The sequence below is a fragment of the Nyctereutes procyonoides genome, unplaced genomic scaffold (genome assembly GCF_905146905.1).
Source record: "Nyctereutes procyonoides isolate TBG_1078 unplaced genomic scaffold, NYPRO_anot_genome, whole genome shotgun sequence".
NCBI classification, from domain to species: domain Eukaryota; kingdom Metazoa; phylum Chordata; class Mammalia; order Carnivora; family Canidae; genus Nyctereutes; species Nyctereutes procyonoides.
Genome location: NW_026575134.1, coordinates 1,390,972 through 1,409,003, shown reverse-complemented (window position 1 = coordinate 1,409,003; position 18,032 = coordinate 1,390,972). Strand labels below are relative to the sequence as shown.

At 37.7% G+C, this 18,032-nt stretch overlaps 1 protein-coding gene across 1 annotated transcript in view; it reads left to right on the top strand.

The window, feature by feature from the left end:
• Window positions 1-18,032, top strand: part of ZPBP (zona pellucida binding protein) — an 87,829-nt gene that overhangs the window by 9,950 nt on the left and 59,847 nt on the right. The window contains exons 5-7 of the mRNA XM_055300780.1: window positions 152-277; window positions 6,776-6,925; window positions 15,675-15,893. Of these exons, the coding sequence (XP_055156755.1) occupies window positions 152-277; window positions 6,776-6,925; window positions 15,675-15,893 (495 nt within the window). The remainder of the gene's footprint in view (window positions 1-151; window positions 278-6,775; window positions 6,926-15,674; window positions 15,894-18,032) is intronic.

Below are 18,032 nucleotides of genomic sequence, written 5' to 3'. Positions count from 1 at the left end.
TTTTTTTTAGAAATTTAGTTTTTATCAAGTAATTGCAATATCCCCCAAAGAAAAGTTATGAAAACATGCAGCCCAGACTACCAAATTAAGGCATTATAGAGCATGAAAGAGTACAAAATATTATTGGAACATTTTAATATTGTATTTTCAGTGAAAGTATATGTTATGCTCCATCAAAAGAGTCCGCACGTGTTATGTGTAACCCCACGGCTGCGGAATTCGGAAATGATTGATCCATCATTCCAATGGCATGGGCCAAAAGGAAGAATTATTTCAGGTAGGCTTTTGTTTCAATTATCATAATTACATTAATATACTAAAATATACTCAGAATAAGAATATTCGTATCTCATCTATTTCTGTTTCCTCATGTATTTTTCTTGTAATTTCCCTTTGGATTGAGGGTCTCACGGTGTGTGCCTAGTGTAACCATTCTTCACATATCTTAATCTGAGAGACACATTAGATGACTTAAATGTTTGGAAAATTCTCTAGGCAGCTATATTCGACAAAAATGTGACTTTTTAAGTTCATAAAGTCATTTGGGGTTACCTTAAGAGTTAATCAAGTGGCTATGAAGAAGCTGATATAGTTCTGGTTTTTGTTAAAAATACTAACAAGCCTTTTGAGCTGCAAATTTACAAATACGGTTTTATTTGTTTTTCTGCAGCCCCATATAGGGACAACTTGAGACTTTCCTAGTAGAGATTTACACTTTTTGGTCTTATATTTCTCTCTGACTAAAATCCATACCAATGTGGATTATACTTGAATTAACTTAAATAATATTTCCATTAAAAAAAGACTAAATTTAACACAGTATTTTAGTATTAAAAACATGCTTTTAGATACGCTGCATGGAGTGACAACAATTGTGTACTAATATATTATTGGTGCTGTGTTTACAAAAGAAGGAATTTAGTATTCAGGTATTCATCCAGATGAGAAAGTAAACTCGAAACCCATCTGAATGATATTGCCTTACAGTTTTCGAAAAATTTTTGAGGAAACAAGATCTTATTCTCACAAAGGTACTTTTTTCCACGTGGAGATTACTGTTGATATGACTGATCAACATTTTCTTTACTCAGCTGCTTTTGTTTTCTTGAAATGCATATCTTACTTTTATTCTAATTTTTCATTTGCTAAAAGCTGATTTGTTTTTGCAGCATGGTTTAAAAAATATTAAATTATGTTAGCTGTTCTTGTTTTCAGCCTTGATAAATATCCAGCTTAATGAATTTTCATCCTAAAGATCTGTTTAGTGAAACACCTAATTATTTTTGCATACCTTCTGAGGAAGTTTTCTTTATTGCTCTGTTTACCACATTTTCTTCCTTTCTGTTTTTTCTTTTTTTTTTTTAAAACCCTATTGGTATTTTGAGACAGTGCCTATGGGCAAAAACCTACAGGTTTATTTTGTTATGTGAGTTGAGGGAAAGCAGTATATTCATACCAGCCCTTGCTGAGGAAACATTCCTTGGAAGTATTTATTTTGTAATTTGCTAATTCATATTTTTATACATTTGAATGATCTCACCTGTATATTACTATAATATTTATGTGGATTCTAAAGTAGCTCAAGGTTTGAAGAGGTACCCTCTCTTTAGGTGTGGTCCTTTAGAGTGAATTACTCAGCCCCTAATGAATGACTGCCTGGTGGGTCCCATTGTGCTAGGCTTTGACAGAAATTCAAAGATCAAATCTAATATATCTGCCTGACTGTAGTGATGCAGGCAGAGGGAATTAGCAGAGATCAATGGCAGAAATCCTAAGAGATTGGGCACTTAATATAAATCCATGAAATGGGCCAGGTATAAAAGCATCCAGTAGTGAAAATATATTGGATTTTATTTTTACTGCTCTGTAATAGTAGCACATAATGTAGCACACATCTGTATGCTAAATATAGTTTAAGTTTGATGTTACAACTCTGTTAGCTCAGAAACAGAAGAATTTAAGTATTGTTCTATTGTAATTTGTTGCTCCTTTGATTTGGGGATTGCAGTCTAAACATTTTCTTCTCCAAGAGGCCATGCCAGTCTTGTAGTTTATATTACAAAGGATAGCATATGATTGAATTTTGAATCCTTCAACTAGGAGCAATAATTTATTTTACTCACTTTCATATTGGAAAATAGATGTTCCAATATGAATTACATGGAATAACTACAAAATTAATTAATGTTCTGGGCAGCCCTGGTGGCTCAGCAGTTCAGCGCCACCTTCAGCCCGGGGTGTGATCCTGGAGACCCGGGATCGAATCCCACATCGGGCTCCCGGTGCATGGAGCCTGCTTCTCCCTCTGCCTGTGTCTCTGCCTTTCTCTGTGTGTGTGTCTCTCATGAATAAATAAATAAAATCTTTTGTGATCCCTGGGTGGCGCAGCGGTTTGGCGCCTGCCTTTGGCCCAGGGCGTGATCCTGGAGACCCGGGATCGAATCCCACATCGGGCTCCCGGTGCATGGAGCCTGCTTCTCCCTCTGCCTATGTCTCTGCCTCTCTCTCTCTCTCTTTCTGTGACTATCATAAATAAATTTAAAAAAAATTAAAAAATAAATAAATAAAATCTTTAAAAAAAAATAATGTTCTAATATGAATTATACGTAATAACTACAAAAATGTAGTTATTTTCATGTAAGGATAAAATATTAATGCAGTGTTTTTTTATTTATGAAAACTATTCTTAGGAATTTCTGGTATTCTGACGTCATGATCATATTTTAGTTTGCAGTATATGATTGCATCATAATTCACTTGTCCATCAGTTTTAAAGCTCATTAGTTATCATTTGAACTGGAAATGTTGTCTAATTTTCCTAAGCTTGAAAAATGGAGAATCTCTTTAGACTTTAGGTTAAACTGCACTGTGCTTAGTTATCTTTTTATGAGTATCCCAAAGATAGTTTCCCAGAAATCGAACAAAAGAAATGTAATTATGTAATTACTTGCACATTTCCGTGGAGAGAAATATTCAGATTGCTTAGATGGATTGTAAAATATAGGAGACCAATCTTAGATTTGGTCTCTCTCTCCTTCCCTCTCCCTATTTTCCTTTTCTCTCTCAGCCCCCAGTTTCTCTTTCAATTTCTATTTTTTAAGAGTGAGAGAGAGAGACCATACATGAGCAGGGGAGGGGCAGAGGGAGAAGGAGAGAGAGAATCCCAAGCAGGCTCCATGCTTGTGTGTAGCCCAATGCATGGCTCAATCTCGTGACCTTGAGATCATGACCTGAGCTAAAATCAAGAGTTGGACGCTTAACTGACTGAGCCACCCAGCACCCCTCTTTCAATATTTTTTATTTAAAAACATAGTCAGTTTTTTTGCAAAAAGACCTGTACCTCTTATGCCAGCCTTCCTTCATTCTGATGAGTTAACTCGTTCTGGTGTGTGGACTTTCCCACTTTTCTGAACATCTATAAACACATAAACGCACATGTTAAATTTTATCCTGTAACTACACTCTTATTTTTAATGAGATGCTAGTATATTTTATTCTACCTTACTATTTTTTATGGAATGAAGCATTTTATATCTATATCTATATCTATATCTATATATATATATATATATAAATGTATATAAGATATATGCAGGTTAGACATACAATAAAACAAACATTCTAGAACCTACAAGTCAGGATATATCATTACCAAGACTGTTGGTTTGCACCTCCAGATACGTTCCTTAAAAATCCTGTTCTTCTATTCCCCAAATCCCTTTTAGATAAACACTACCTTGAATTTTTACAGTATTATTCCCTAGCTTTTCTTTATGCATTTGTCACATACCTAAATACATCCACAGATGCACTTACACATCCTAGTTATTTAATTTTTTGGACAGCCCTCTTTAGTAAGTACAATCATATGCTCCATTGTATATGATAAACAGAGGCATTGAGAGAAGAAGGTACTTATCTGAAGTCATGTGGCTTTGAAGTCTGGCTTCAGAGTTATTAACAGGTACAATCTAAATGAGGTAGGAAAAGGATTTTCCCTTCTTTACCATTTTGTGAGTTTTTGTATCTTTTAAAGAATTTGTTCACTTTAGGGATCATGCCCTGAGCCGAAGGCAGCCCCAACCACTGAGCCACCCAGATTTCCCTAGCTGAGTCTTCTTAAATGCTTGGGTCCTTTTTCTATTTATAGGTTGCTGTTTATCCCCAGATTTTAGGTTTTTGGTTGCCTTCCCACCTTGATTTTTTGATAGGTTCAAGAAAAGTTGTTAATTGACAGTTTATCTTTTTCCTTACTGCAATAGTGGGATCGATGTTCTCATAGTCAATTTCCATAACTGAGCAGAAACCAAAAGTGTAGACCTATTTTTCAAAATAATAAGTTGTAATGAAAGTGCTTTAAATTTGCCATCTAATTTTAGAGCTCTAAAACATGGATTTCTGGAAATCTAATCCAACTCTGAATTTTTAGATGACCAAACTAAGTTGTAAAGTAGTACTGACTTTAATTCAATTATTCACTGACTATATGCTGTTGTATGAATTGTTACAGTACTATCCCTGGCATCATGAAATTCTCATTTAAACTTAGTTACTTAAGAATCATTTGAATTGTTATTTACACAATGGCTTTTCCTATTGGCTATGAAATCTTCTGGGTATCTTTTAGTGTGCCACTTTTAAGTTTTTAAAAATAAGGTGAAAGGGTATTTTATTATGGATCATATGCTTCTTGATTTTCTGGCTGTCCTAATATGGCAATTTTAATTTTCTTTATAGTTTGAGAAGAATAGGTATTAACTCTTATTTTTTTAAGTGTTCATTTAAATTCCGCTTAGTTAACATACAGGGTAGTATTAGTTTCAGGTGTACAATGTAGTGATACAGCACTTCCATACAATATCCAGTGCTCATCATAAGTGTCCTCCTTAACTTAACCCCTATCACCCATTTCATCCATCCCCCTCCTACCTCCCCTCTGGTGACCCTCAGTGTGTTCTCTAGAGTTAAGAGTCGATTTCCTATTTTGTCTCTCTCTTTCTACTTTTTCCTATGCTCATTTGTTTTGTTTCTTAAATTCCACAAATGAGTGAAATCATACGGCATTTTTCTTCCTTGATTTATATGGGCATCTTTTATCATACTTACTATCAAGTATTTGTGCTGAAATATATAGCAAACACTTAAAAACTTGTTAATCTGTCTTAGAAAAGAGACATGTTATGATAAATATGTAATCTTTCATTAAAAATATTCATAAATAAGCATTGCAGTAGAAACATAGTCCTGGGACACCTGGGTGGCTCAGTGGTTGAGCATCTGCCTTCGGCTCAGGGTGTGATACTACGGTCCTGGGATTCAGTCCCACGTCGGGCTCCCTGCATGGAGTCTGCTTCTCCCTCTGCCTAAGTCTCTGCCTCTCTCTCCATGTCTCTCATGAATAAATAAATAAAATCTTAAAAAAAAAAAAAAAGAAACATAGTCCCAATTTGTAATCCTTTTTCAGCTTCATCCAGGATATGGAAATAGGATTACTTAAGGCATAATACTCTGTGTAAATTCCTTGAAGGGGAATATATCCATCTATTTATTTCCCTTCAGTATCTGTAGTACAGCTTTGCATGTACTAGAAATCCAACACATTTTTATTGAGCAAATTAACATTGAAAATTTCCTAAGAATATTCATCTTTTGTCTTATTTTGAGGAAATAAATATATCCGAAATAAATTTAACTTGAAATTTATAATGTTATTTGCTTAAAGTAGAAAAAGCTAAACAAGCATTCATTCACTAGGATGATACTTTTCATTCAATGAATGGCATATTAAATTATTGGATGAGTTTTAATATAATGATTTTCCAATGGAAACCTGGTTATGAACTTTCAGAATGACAACTTGAGTTGCTTCAGAATTTGTAGCTTTGTTAAGTACTTTAACAGCTGTTGCATTTGTCACAAGAAAACAATCCTGTGAGGGATGCCATCATGTATTAAGATTCTTTGTTTCACAAATGAGGGAACTGGACTCCAGGAAGATTAAAGGATCACCCCAGGATTCCAGCGTTCATGAGAAAGAAAGGCAGCCGTAAAACCCACCTCTGAAGCCTCTACATCACATTCTTTCCCTCGTCACACATCATTGCTTTCTCCCAGTGTGATACTGAAGTATAGAAGCACTTTTCCATCCAGTCCTAATTCTCCACACTGCAACTCTGTGCTTGTGGGACCTCAGACAAGTTGGGTGACCCCATCTACTTTGTTTTCTTCCTTGAGCAACACTTAAGGCTGTGGTCTAGCCTTTGCCTGCTGTCACATGTAATGACCAGAAGTACCTAGTTGCCAGTGAGTATGTCGGGTTAGCCTTGGTTCTGGGTGCATTCCTCCCTCTCACATGTAGGTTGCAGTTTGTAAGCTTAGGGCGGGCATAACTCCTCGGTAAAATACGTGTATATGTGATTACTTTATAGTGTATGCGGATGTCTGCGGCTTTCAGACTCTGTGAATTTCTGATCGGCCCCACGTCAGTGCAAGGAGATCAGAAGTGCACTAAGTACATGTAATTGTTAGTCTCTTACCAGGTAGGCAGCCACGCCGGAGGTGAACTCCGGTTGCTAAAAACCAGATACTAAGCAGGTCATCCTGGCACCTGCTGCCAACAGACGCCAGAGGCAATGACTAGTTATGCCCCCTACTGCTTTCTGTGATTCTATAAGTACATTTTGATGGTTTTGCTCTGTTCAGAAAATGTTTTGTCATTTTATCTCAGTGTCCTATAACTTAAGCAACTGAAGACCATGTCTTGTTCCTTTATTAGAGAACAGCACTGCACAAGTAACATCCACAGGAAGCCTTGTATTCCAGAACTTTGAGGAGGGCATGAGTGGCGTGTACACGTGTTTCCTGGAATACAAACCAACTGTGGAAGAAATTGTTAAAAATATTCAACTAAAATATCTTATATATGGTAAGAAGTGCATTTTAGTTGTATTTTAACTTTTTTAATGTTTTCAAATATTTAAATACCTTTACATTTGTCTTAAAGGCACTTTGTCATTTTTAGTCTTCTTATTAAAGAAAAATTCCTGCTTTCCTGTATTTTACAAAGTTCTCTCTAAAGTGTTAGTGGTGAGGGCGGGTCTTGTTTTTTTTTTTTTTTTTTTTTTTTCAGGGGAAAGTTGACATGAACACACAAATTTAAGCCAATGAATGAAAATAGGGGTCATAGAAATCACGTTTTCAGATTATTACGATATCATAGTCTGCACTGCTTTTCAATTCTGAGTTTCATGTTTGATGGCTCACTGCCGGCACCCAGACAGGAGCGTGAAATGCCACTGTAAAATCTTTTTCTAAAAGCAGTTTGATCTCTGGGAGTTTGTGATTGGGAGAGCTGGGTTGATAATGGAGTGGCCAGGAGAACAGCCTGAGCAAAGGTTGTTAGTTCCTCTCTCCTGGAGGCCCACGTGTGGTGGAGAGAGTAGTGCCCCTCCCGGAGGCACATGTCCGCTCGCCAGCACCTGTGAATGTGCTACCTCAAAGGTGGCAGAAGGGACTCTGCACATATCAATAGGCTGAGGATCTCGACAGGAGGAGATAATCCTGAAGTAGCTGAGCAGGCCCAGTGTCATCACAGGGTCCTTAGAAGAGAAGGCGTGAGGGTCAGCGGCAGTTAAGGACACCTCAGGGTGGAGGGAGAGGTCTCAGGGGGTTTCTTGGAGGATGGAGGAGAGGGCCTCTAGAAGCTGGAGATGGCACACCTGGAGCTCCCAGAAGGAATGCACCCTGATCCTTTTAAGAGTCACTTTGGACTTCTGTTGTCCAGAACTGCAAGACAATAAATTGGTGCCATTTGATGCTACTGTATTTGTGGTGATTTGTTACAGTAGCGATAGGGAACTAAAGTACCCTCCTGTCACAGCTGAGTTGCACAACAAATGGCAGAATTATTAGTGGTTTCCTGACAATTTGGGTCACTGAAAAAACCACTATCCCATATATCCAAAGAAAGACAAAATTTTTTTTATGAGAAACTATATTAACTTTTTTAGGCGAAAATTTATTTCAACTTCTGAATCAGTCATGCTTCACTTTTGTTTTGTTACATAGTTTTCTCCATCTTGTTATTTCAGGGGTCTTGTCTATACCAATTGTAATCTCGTAGGTGTAAACTGACAACTATGGCCGTGCCTCAGATGAATGCTAGTTGATAGGAACGATGAGCGTCGCTCATCGGTGCCAGGCAGCGCTGTGTTTTTAGGGTGTAGTTCTACTAACAATAAAACGCATGCAGTGCTTGTGCAAGGCATTGTCGGAAGTGCTTTACGTGTATTCTACTCTTTTAGTCCCCACAACAAACCTGTGTGGTTTGTAGACAGTGCTGTGTTCCATCTGTGGATACACACTGGGGCACCAGGGGGTTAAGTGACTTGGTCCAAGCCACACTGTTGAGAATTTGGGGAGACTCAGCTGTGACCCTAGGAATTCTGATTCTGCAGTTGTTTTTATCCTTGTGTGCCAGGAGGATGAAACCTCATTTAATAAACCCTGATTTGGGCGACCTATTGTTTTTGTGCTTAAAGCAGATCACATAATTTAGTGCCATTTCATTACAAAGACCCACTTTTATCTTTCTAATGGTCATACAGTTTTCCAGATTTGAGCAGTCCTCAGTTGATGATCCTTGAGTTTGTTTCAAATTTTCCCTACTTCAGACAGTACTATATGGAGCATTTAAATAAATCCCTCCCCCCCCCTTTCCACACTTGTGTGTATGTCTGTCTCTGTCTCCAGCCTATTTGTGTGTAAACACACAGACTACACACCTTCTGTATATATGTATGCATGCACGTGTGTATGTACTTATGTATATATGTATTTATTTATTCATAGTCTTCCACCATGAGGCACACTTTATTTTTTCCAGATTTAAGAACAGGAAAAATTAGGCTATCAGATGGAGAAATGATGGGGATAATCACCTCTTTATTAACTAGTTTTGATATAATAGATTTTAATCCTAGAAATCCCTTTTTAATGTACGTTAGACTCTATGGGGTGCCTGGGGGGCTCAGTGGTTGAGCATCTGCCTTCACCTTCAGCCCAGGTCATGACCCCGGCAGGGTCCTGGGATCGAGTCCCACATTGGGCTCCCCTCTAGGAGCCTGCTTCTCTCTCTGCCTGTGTCTCTGCCTCTCTGTGTCTTTCATGAATAAACAAATAAAATCTTTTAAAAAATTCATAATATATGTTAGACTCTATTACTATGATCCAATATATAGATTGGTCCATGTAATTAATTACCTGAGCGTTTCTGAGATCCCATTTTACGAAGCCAATTACAAATGCTAAATATTCAATTTAATTTAATTTTGCTTCTGTTACAGCATCTGTGCTCAATATGGGTTGTTTTAAGGCAGTGAGTACCATGACTATGGCAAATTTAGGCAAGGCTCCAGTTAAAGTGAGGCATACTTCTTTTTCTCTACATGTATTATTCTAAGATAACAGAGAGTAAAATGTTTAAATTTAGTTGATACCCCAGGTGTAACCATAATTTGAGCCCCTGTATTGATTAGGTCCATGGAGTTAGGTCAGTTGGCGGATTTTAGCAAAAGTCAAAGTTAATTTGTATTGTACAGGTACAAAAGCCAATCAGATCCCTTTTTATCTTTTTTGAAAAAATAAAAGTTCTTCTCTATGTACCCTTGGTATATAAATGGGCTTTATGATTATTTTTTAGTGTAGGTGACACAGTGTTACATGAGTTTCAGGTGTACATGGCGACTGACAGCTGAGCTTCAGTGTACAGCATGGCGACTTGACAGCTGTAAGCATTCTGCTCTGCTCACCACAAGGTCACACGTATTTTTGTGTCATATATTGGAAATTAAAGTGTCAGTATTTTTATAAGAAGAATTTTGTAAGGCAAAGCCTTCGACAGAGTATTCGGGGTTATTTTGCTGGATTTTGCCAGTTTTCCTACCCAGAGCGGACCAACCAATACCCCGCTGCAGTACACGAAGACCTCATCCTCTGAGATTCCTTTGGCTTGTGCTGAGCAAGCTTCCCTGAATCAGAAGAACCAAACTCACTTATAATTACATTACATTTTTATATATAAGATGTGTAAAATTTTAGAAAGTAACAAAAATAACACAACACTGAAAATTACTCTCAGATTTAAATATGGCAAGACCATGGGTATATAGTGACTCATTCTTTTAAGATGCCGTCCTTAATTAGTACATTCGAGCATTTAAGAATATTTTTGTCACTTAGATTATACTGCTTTTTCAGTGTTGATGCCATTTTTATTTTGGATGGTTTGTCTTTTTCTCAGTAATTGATATAGTTTATCGTTCTGGATACCAGTACTTTCTCTATCATGTTGCAGGACCTTCTGCCTGCCTCTCACTATGTTTATGTCCCAGAAGATTAAAATATTTTTGTAGTGAGCTTTACCGTTACTTTTTTGAGTTGTGATTTTTTGGTTTGATTTTTTTTTCTAAGAAGTTGTTCTTTATTACCTAAAAAGTAAAGTTTCCTGTATTTATTTTGCTGGCTTGTGTTTTTTAAAATTATTTTTTATTAAGATTTTGTTTATTTAGAAAGAGAGAATGAAAGGGCAAGCAAAGGGAGGGAGAGGCAGAGGGAGAGAGTTATCTCAAGCCGACTCCAGTGTGAACATGGAGCCTGACATGGGGCTTCATTTCACAACCCTGAGATGATGACCTGAGCCAAAATCAGGAGTCGAAAGCTTAACCAACTGAATCACCCATGGCCTATGTTTTTTTAATTAAAATTTTTATTTCAAGATGATTATAGATTCATGTGTAGTTGTAAAAAGTAATAGGATCCCATGTACGTGTTACCTGGATTCCCCTTTTAGTGCTTTCTTGTGAACATCTAGCACATTATCGGGCCAAGATACTTAGTTTATGTAGAGCACCAACCTTAATCAGATTCCTTCAGTTTTATAGTACTCCTTCGTGTGTGTGTATTTAATTCTCTTAGGCTTTATCACAGGTGTAGGCTCACGTATCCACGCTACAGTTAAGATACAGAGCAACACCAGCAGCAGAAGTATGCTCCGGGTTGTCCTTTACACTCAGCCATTTCCTTCCCTCTTACCACCTCGTTATGACTGACAACCACAATTTCCTCCAATTCTATGACTTTATCACTTCCAAACTATTATATGAGTACAGGAATATAGTATAATGTTTTATGGGATTTTTTTTTCCATTTGGCTTACTTCTCTAGAAATTCATCTAAGTTGTGTACATTTATTATCCATTCCCTTTTTTCTGAGCTGTATTCCATAGCACAGATGTGCTAGACTCTTTTTCATCCCTCACCTGCTGAAGAATATCTGGATTGTTTCAGGCTTTGGGCTGTAACATAAAAAGTTGCTATGAACCTTGTGTATAGTTTTTTGTGTAGATAGAGGTTTTTTACCTGTGGGATAAATGCCCGAAGTGCACTGGATGGATCATGTGATAGTTACATATTCGTTTTACAAGAGATTGCCAATTTCTTTGCCACCGTGGCTTTGCCATTTTACGTTCTGACCAGCAGCAGCTTCTCTGTCCTCACCGGTCAATATTGGTTGTTGTAATTTATTTTAACCATTTTGATGAGTGTGAAGTGATACTTCATTGTGGTTTTCATTAGTGTTTACCTCATGTCTATGGACGTCGAACATGTCTTATGAGCATATGGAAGGCAGTTGTGCTCACCACTGTACCACCAACGCGATCCCCTGTTTCTGGGTTCTCTAATTTCTTCCTTGCTAATAGTTAATATAACTACATAGAAACATTCAATACCAAGTAGAGTGATGCCTCCCACTATTCTTTTTTAATGAAGATTGTTTTGTGTCCCTACTTTATGTAGTTTTGTGTGTTTTTGAGAAGCCAGAAATAGAAAGGAGGGAAAGTGTATGTTTATAAGTTTAAACCTATAGTTTAGTCATCTTGTTGATCATTTTGATTTTCATCATTTGCTCCCATGTATCAAGCTGCCATCTGTAGTCCTTTCTGTAGCCCCAAAAAGGGGATCGGTGTTAACATCGTATGCAGATTTCTTTTATACAATTGCTTTTTAAATCCTTAAAGAGGAAAAAAGTAGAAGAAATATGCACTTATACTACCTTTATAATTATATAATTACCTTTACTGGGGCACTTTGTTTTTTTGATGTAGATTCACATTATTGACTGGGGTCATGTTCTCTCATTATGAAGAACTGCTTTTAGCTGATTCATTTTTTGGCTAGATCACATCTCCTGCTGAGCTCCTTGGCTCATTTCTCCTTTCAGTGCTTTCAATTTTCAACTGCAGAATGTCCAGTTGGTTTGTTTTTTATAGTTTCTAACTTTATAGATATTCTATACGATATGAGATTGTCAGTATGCTTTCCATCTTTAATCATAATATCCTTTAATTTTTTTTTAACATTTTCCTTCTGTTTTAGAGAAGTAGAGTGAGCATGTGCATGAGTCAGGGGTAGGGGCAGATGAGGAGAGAGAGAAAGAATCTCAAGTAGGCTCCATGCTCAGTGGGGAGCTCGACAAGGCTCAGTCTGGTGACCCTGAGATTATGACCTGAGCCGAAACCAAGAGTTGGATGCTCAACCGACTGAGCCACCCAGGCACCCCTGTTTTATAATATTTATAAATATTGAATGCTTTGATATTTTTATCTTTTAAGTCCCACATCTGATCATTTACTCAAATAGTTACTCTTCCTATTTTTTTCAGTACATGAGTCATACTTTCCTGTTTACTTGCTTGACTCAAATTTTTTCCACAAACTGGAACTTTTTAGATAGTGTAGGAACTCTGGGTAGGGACCCACACCCCTGCCCTCCCCAGGCTTGCTATAATTATTTCATGTTTTTTTGCTTAGCAAGTGCCTACATCATTTCTGTGGAGTTCACTCCTCACCTACCATAACGTGAAGACCACGCCCCTTCCCCCCCCCAGTCTGTTTTAGGAAGGTGCAGCTGGGGTGTACCCACAGTTGTTTGATGGATCTTTTGTTTTCAACAATGCCTTGTGCATAAATTCCTCCGAAGACTGATCCAGTTAAATTTGGGTTCCTTTGAAGGGATATTCCCCAGGTGAGTGTGTGATATTTTTTCTGACCCAGGTTAGCGCCTCCCAGCTGACTCTTCCAGTGTTGCTCTCTGACAGACTAGCCCCAGTCTTACTCACCTACTTAGCAGATGAATCTATAAATCCCCCCACCCCTTTGTCTTTCACTAAACCTCTGCTGTTTTTGAGACTTCCCTGAGGTTTCAGCTTCCCTGCACTTTATCTCAAGTGATGTCTGTTCCTTTGAGAAAAGGTTCTGAACTGTTCTGCAGCCTGCTCCTGCCCCTTGGCAGATTCTCCGACCTGCAGCCCTGGAGCTCAGTGGGCACAGTGCTGTGCTCCCGTTGAGAGCCATCTTGCTCTAGGAGCTTAGTTTGGGGGGGGGGCGGGGAATAGTAGCAGCTTCTGTGGACTCCTCTGTTGGCTGTTCCTGCTGTGCAGCCTTCACACCATAAACTGCAAGGGCTGTGAGCGTCCAGGGATTCCCAGCATTGCTGCAGCTGGGTTTGAGCCTCTGTGTCACAGAATGCTGATGGGAGGACGAGAGGAGTCCTCCCCTCTCCAGTGTGTCAACTGCAGCTTCACTTCAGCAACAGGGAGCTGTGGTCAGAAGTACTGCCATCCTGCCCCTCCTGGGATGCTACTGCCTGGGAGCTGGGGGAAGAGAGCACCCCACGTTCCTTTCTACACCAGTCTGGAGTAGTGTTTCCATCTAGCTGAGGGGAGGGAGGGAGGTCTGGGTTCAAATCCCCAGACTCCCTATTCTTACCAACTTCTAGTAGATTTTTTTGAATAAATGTTTTTTTTTTTCCACTTTTTTCTTTGCTCTAAGTGTTATTCAAAACCCAGTTCCCCTCTTGGTGGGTGTCAAGCCAAAGGACACAACCAAGCCAAAAGAATGGAAGAAAGGATTTTGCTTGCAACAAGTAAGGAGAACACTGAGGATCTTACCCATAGCAGTATGTCCTGGAACAAGAAAATTGGGGAATCTATAAGCTGAGGGTGTGTCCATATTCATGAAGGGGCTTGCTCCAGGGGGAATACAGCATGGAATTGGGGCAAGGTCATTTCAAGGTGACTGAGTCCTAGGGCCAGCAGGGGTGGGCGTCATCGGTTCTCGGGCTCAGGTGGGTCCAGTGTCTGAGCGCTCAGAGGGTTTTAGATCCTAAAAGCCCCTAACTGAAGGTAACTCAAGAGTGAGCATAACACACCTCACGGTGAAATCAGCACTGGGAGTTTGTGTGATTGGTTGTCTGCTTACAAATTGTTTGTTTGTCTTTCCACAATAATTCTGTTATCAGAAAAGTAGTAGATAATAGTTGATGAACATTTACTGGCTGTTTACTACAAGAAAATATTTAGCCTTCCCTAGTGTGTACAGACACTGCTTCCTCCCCAACCAGGACCTCAGCCACCACCCTGTGGATTGGTCAAGGATTGTGTTGCGGGCCAGTGTTATTTTACCTCCTGGGTAGTGCATCCTTTCCCCTACTCTCACCCAAAAGAATGTGTTTAAATCACTTTGAGTTCCCTGAGCAATAGTGTACAAGACTTCAAAATGAGTGGCTTGGACTAGATCTCTCAGTTCTTTTGGAGCTTCGAAGTTTTAGCAGAGATTCTTCTAAAAGGTGGTGATAGAAAAAAAAATGCAGTGAACTGCTGTCTGCTCATAATTAATTGAGATAGTTGTCATAACTAACCAGCACTGGGAATTTTATCACTAATTTATTGTCTCTGATATGATTAGGCTGTCTCTTGGCCTGTTACAGGCTGTTATTTCCTATACCCTTTCATAAGATGGCTGGGACCTAACATGACTTATGTTCGGGAAGCTATGTCTTTCTTTTTTCTGGGAACCTCTGTTAGGACCATTAGGACCATTTCAGAGGCTATAAATAGTTGATTTCTGAAAATAATTTACATCACTGTCATTGGGAAGTGGGCTTGTACCATTTTTCCAACTGTCATGTCCTGCTACTATAATTGTTTTAAGAACATTTTTCATCATCATTACTTTATTGGATATGCCATTTGTTATTTAGTAGTATTTTATTTTAAAATTTTTGATGGATTTTTAATTATTGATTTTTATTTTGATGTCATTGTGTTAGAAAATGTGGTTACATGATATGTATATAATTATTATGGATTTCCTATCATATTTATATATTTTCTTACTTCAGTGAGATTTTGAAGTGCTTAAGAAAAAAAATGTTCTCAGTTTCAGATATTATAATGGAACTCAATAAAACTGGTAGATTTATGAGAAACATAAAAGATTTATTTATTTTTTCAAGAGAAGGGAGAGGGAGAGAATCTCAAGCAGACTTCCTGCCAAGCATGGTGCCCAATACAGGGCTCAGCCTCACAGCTCCTGACCTGAGCTGAAATCAAGAATCAAATGCTTAACTGACTGAACCACACAGGTGCTCAGAATCTTAATTTTGATACCATAGGGATTGGATATATTTGGCATAATTCTTGTATCCTTCAGTTTTCTTAGGATGGATATAAAAATACCATGAAATTATTACAAGTAATCATTTCTTTTTAACAGTTGCAATATATTTTAACTGTTTAAATAACCACTTTTGTGTTATTCTTTAATTTTTTACAGCATATCGTGAGCCTCATTATTATTACCAGTTCACAGCTCGATACCATGCAGCTCCCTGCAACAGTATCTATAATATTTCTTTTGAGAAGAAACTTCTTCAGATTTTAAGCAAATTGGTTCTTGACCTTTCATGTGAAGTTTCTTTACTGAAGTCGGAGTGCCATCGTGTTAAAATGCAAAGAGCTGGTTTGCAAAATGAATTGTTCTTTACGTTTTCAGGTAAGTATATATAATTTTTTAAAGAAAACAAATAGAAGCAAAAAGCAGATTTTGAAGACATGAATTATCTGCAGCATATTTTTAATGTAAATGTTATAGATCTGAGTATTATAATGTTCTCTACTTTGGCTTAGATCTGATAGGCCTCAAAATAAAATTCGGATTCATGTACTTAGTGAAATAACTAACTTGTAATGGTAACAGCTCTCAAATAACTAACCTTTGCTGTGATAATTTACTAGGGAGTGAAATTTAGAATAAGGAAATGCCTGTCTGTATATTTAACTGTTACGAAGATTTAATTTGTAAAAGAATCTAATTCTGATAACATGAGTTAATATTATAGATCAGAAGGACCATTCTAAGGGCTTATGGTGCTTTTCCTAATGATGCAGAATGGAGGCCCAGTGTTTTCTGGAAAGCGAAGAATTGATTTTGTACCAATACTTATAAAAGGGCCTGTTTATGAATAAACACTGCAGAATAACTATCCCTATGTTTTTAATTGAGTCCCCATGGCAGTAGGACTCCATCCTCTATCCATCTCAGATGATATTGCTTACTGTTTTCCTTTCTTCCTTACTCTGTCCTTGATTTGTTCACTGCTGGTGTTGGATTGTACCCACTCATTTCTCCACTTTTCTGTTTTGTTTTGTTTTTGGCCATCTCTGATTGAATTTTTAGACACAACTAAGAGTTGTAAAGCTTTACAGGAAAAGAACTTCAACCTCCTTTTTTACTATCTTTTATCTTCTTTACCATTTTTCTTCCCCTCCAGAAAAATTTTGAAAGTTATTTTGTAGCCAAGGAGACAAAGTTATCACAGTTAGACTCTTGCTTTAGCTCTTCAAGGAATAGTATTTGCATTCATGAGTTATGAGACTTTTGTACCCAGAGTGCTTCACAGGTGCAATTAATAGGCATTTAAGAATCCTTAGAAGACCTTGAAAGTAAAGTTGAACCTATAAAAGAGATGATACACAATAGAAATGAGGCCTTGTGGGCTTGATATGCATTTCTTTAATGACTAATGATGTTGAACATTTTTTCATGTGCATTTTGGCCATTTGTATATCTTTTTTTTTTTTTTTTTTTGGAGAAAAGTATATTCAAGTTCTTTGTCCAGATTTTATTTTCTTTCCAGCTTTATTGAAATAAATTGACATATAACAATATGTAATTTTAAGAGGTACAACATAAGTATTTGATGTGTGTGTGTGCATGTAAAATAGTTACAATTTATCTTATTTTTTTGTGGTGAGAACTTTTAAAATCTCTTTTTGCAATTTTCAGACACTCCGGGATCAGGCCCTGGGCTGAAGGCGGCGCTAAACCTCTGAGCCACCTGTGCTGCCCCCTATCTTGGAGTTTTAATTTCTCTCCTTATATTACCCATCCATTCTTGGATGTTGGCTACCTTTTCCATTACAGCCCCTTGCATCTTGTCATAGGTATTTTAAATTTCTAGTCTAATAATGTCAACATCTCTACCTATCTGAGTATGATTATAATGCTGTTGTTTCTTTTTTCTTTTAAGATTTTGCTTATTTTATTTGAGAGAGAGAGGGTGTGAGCTGCGGGGGAGAGGTAGAGGGAGAAAGAGACAGTTTCAAGCAGACTCTGCACTAGGCACAGGGCTCCATCTCATGACTCTGAAGTCATGACCAACATCACGAGTTGGATGCCTAGCCTACTGTGCCGGCCAGGCAACCTGCTTGCTGTGTTTTTAAACGTTTTTTTATCTTTTAGTATTTCTTGCAACTTTTTATTGAAAACTGGATATGATGTACCTCATAGTAAGAACTGAGTTAGGTATGTCTTATTGTAACATTTTTTGTCTATTTGTTTAGGATTTGGGCTATATATACTATTTACAAATCTATAGGCTTCAGGGGCTAAAAGTATCTGATATGCTTATCTTTGTCTGCTTTGTTGTCTTTGAGTTTCCCCAAAGTCATCTTCCTAAGTAAAGTATGAGACTTAAAATCCTTCTGTTGTAATCTCCTGGTTTGTATGATGTCCTGTTGATGTGCTGGTAGTTAGTAGAGGCAGCAGAAGCATTGTGTGGCCCAACAATCAGATCTCAGGATTTCAGAGAGCTTAGATCTTTGGTCTGAAACCTTCAGCAGTGTTTTTCCT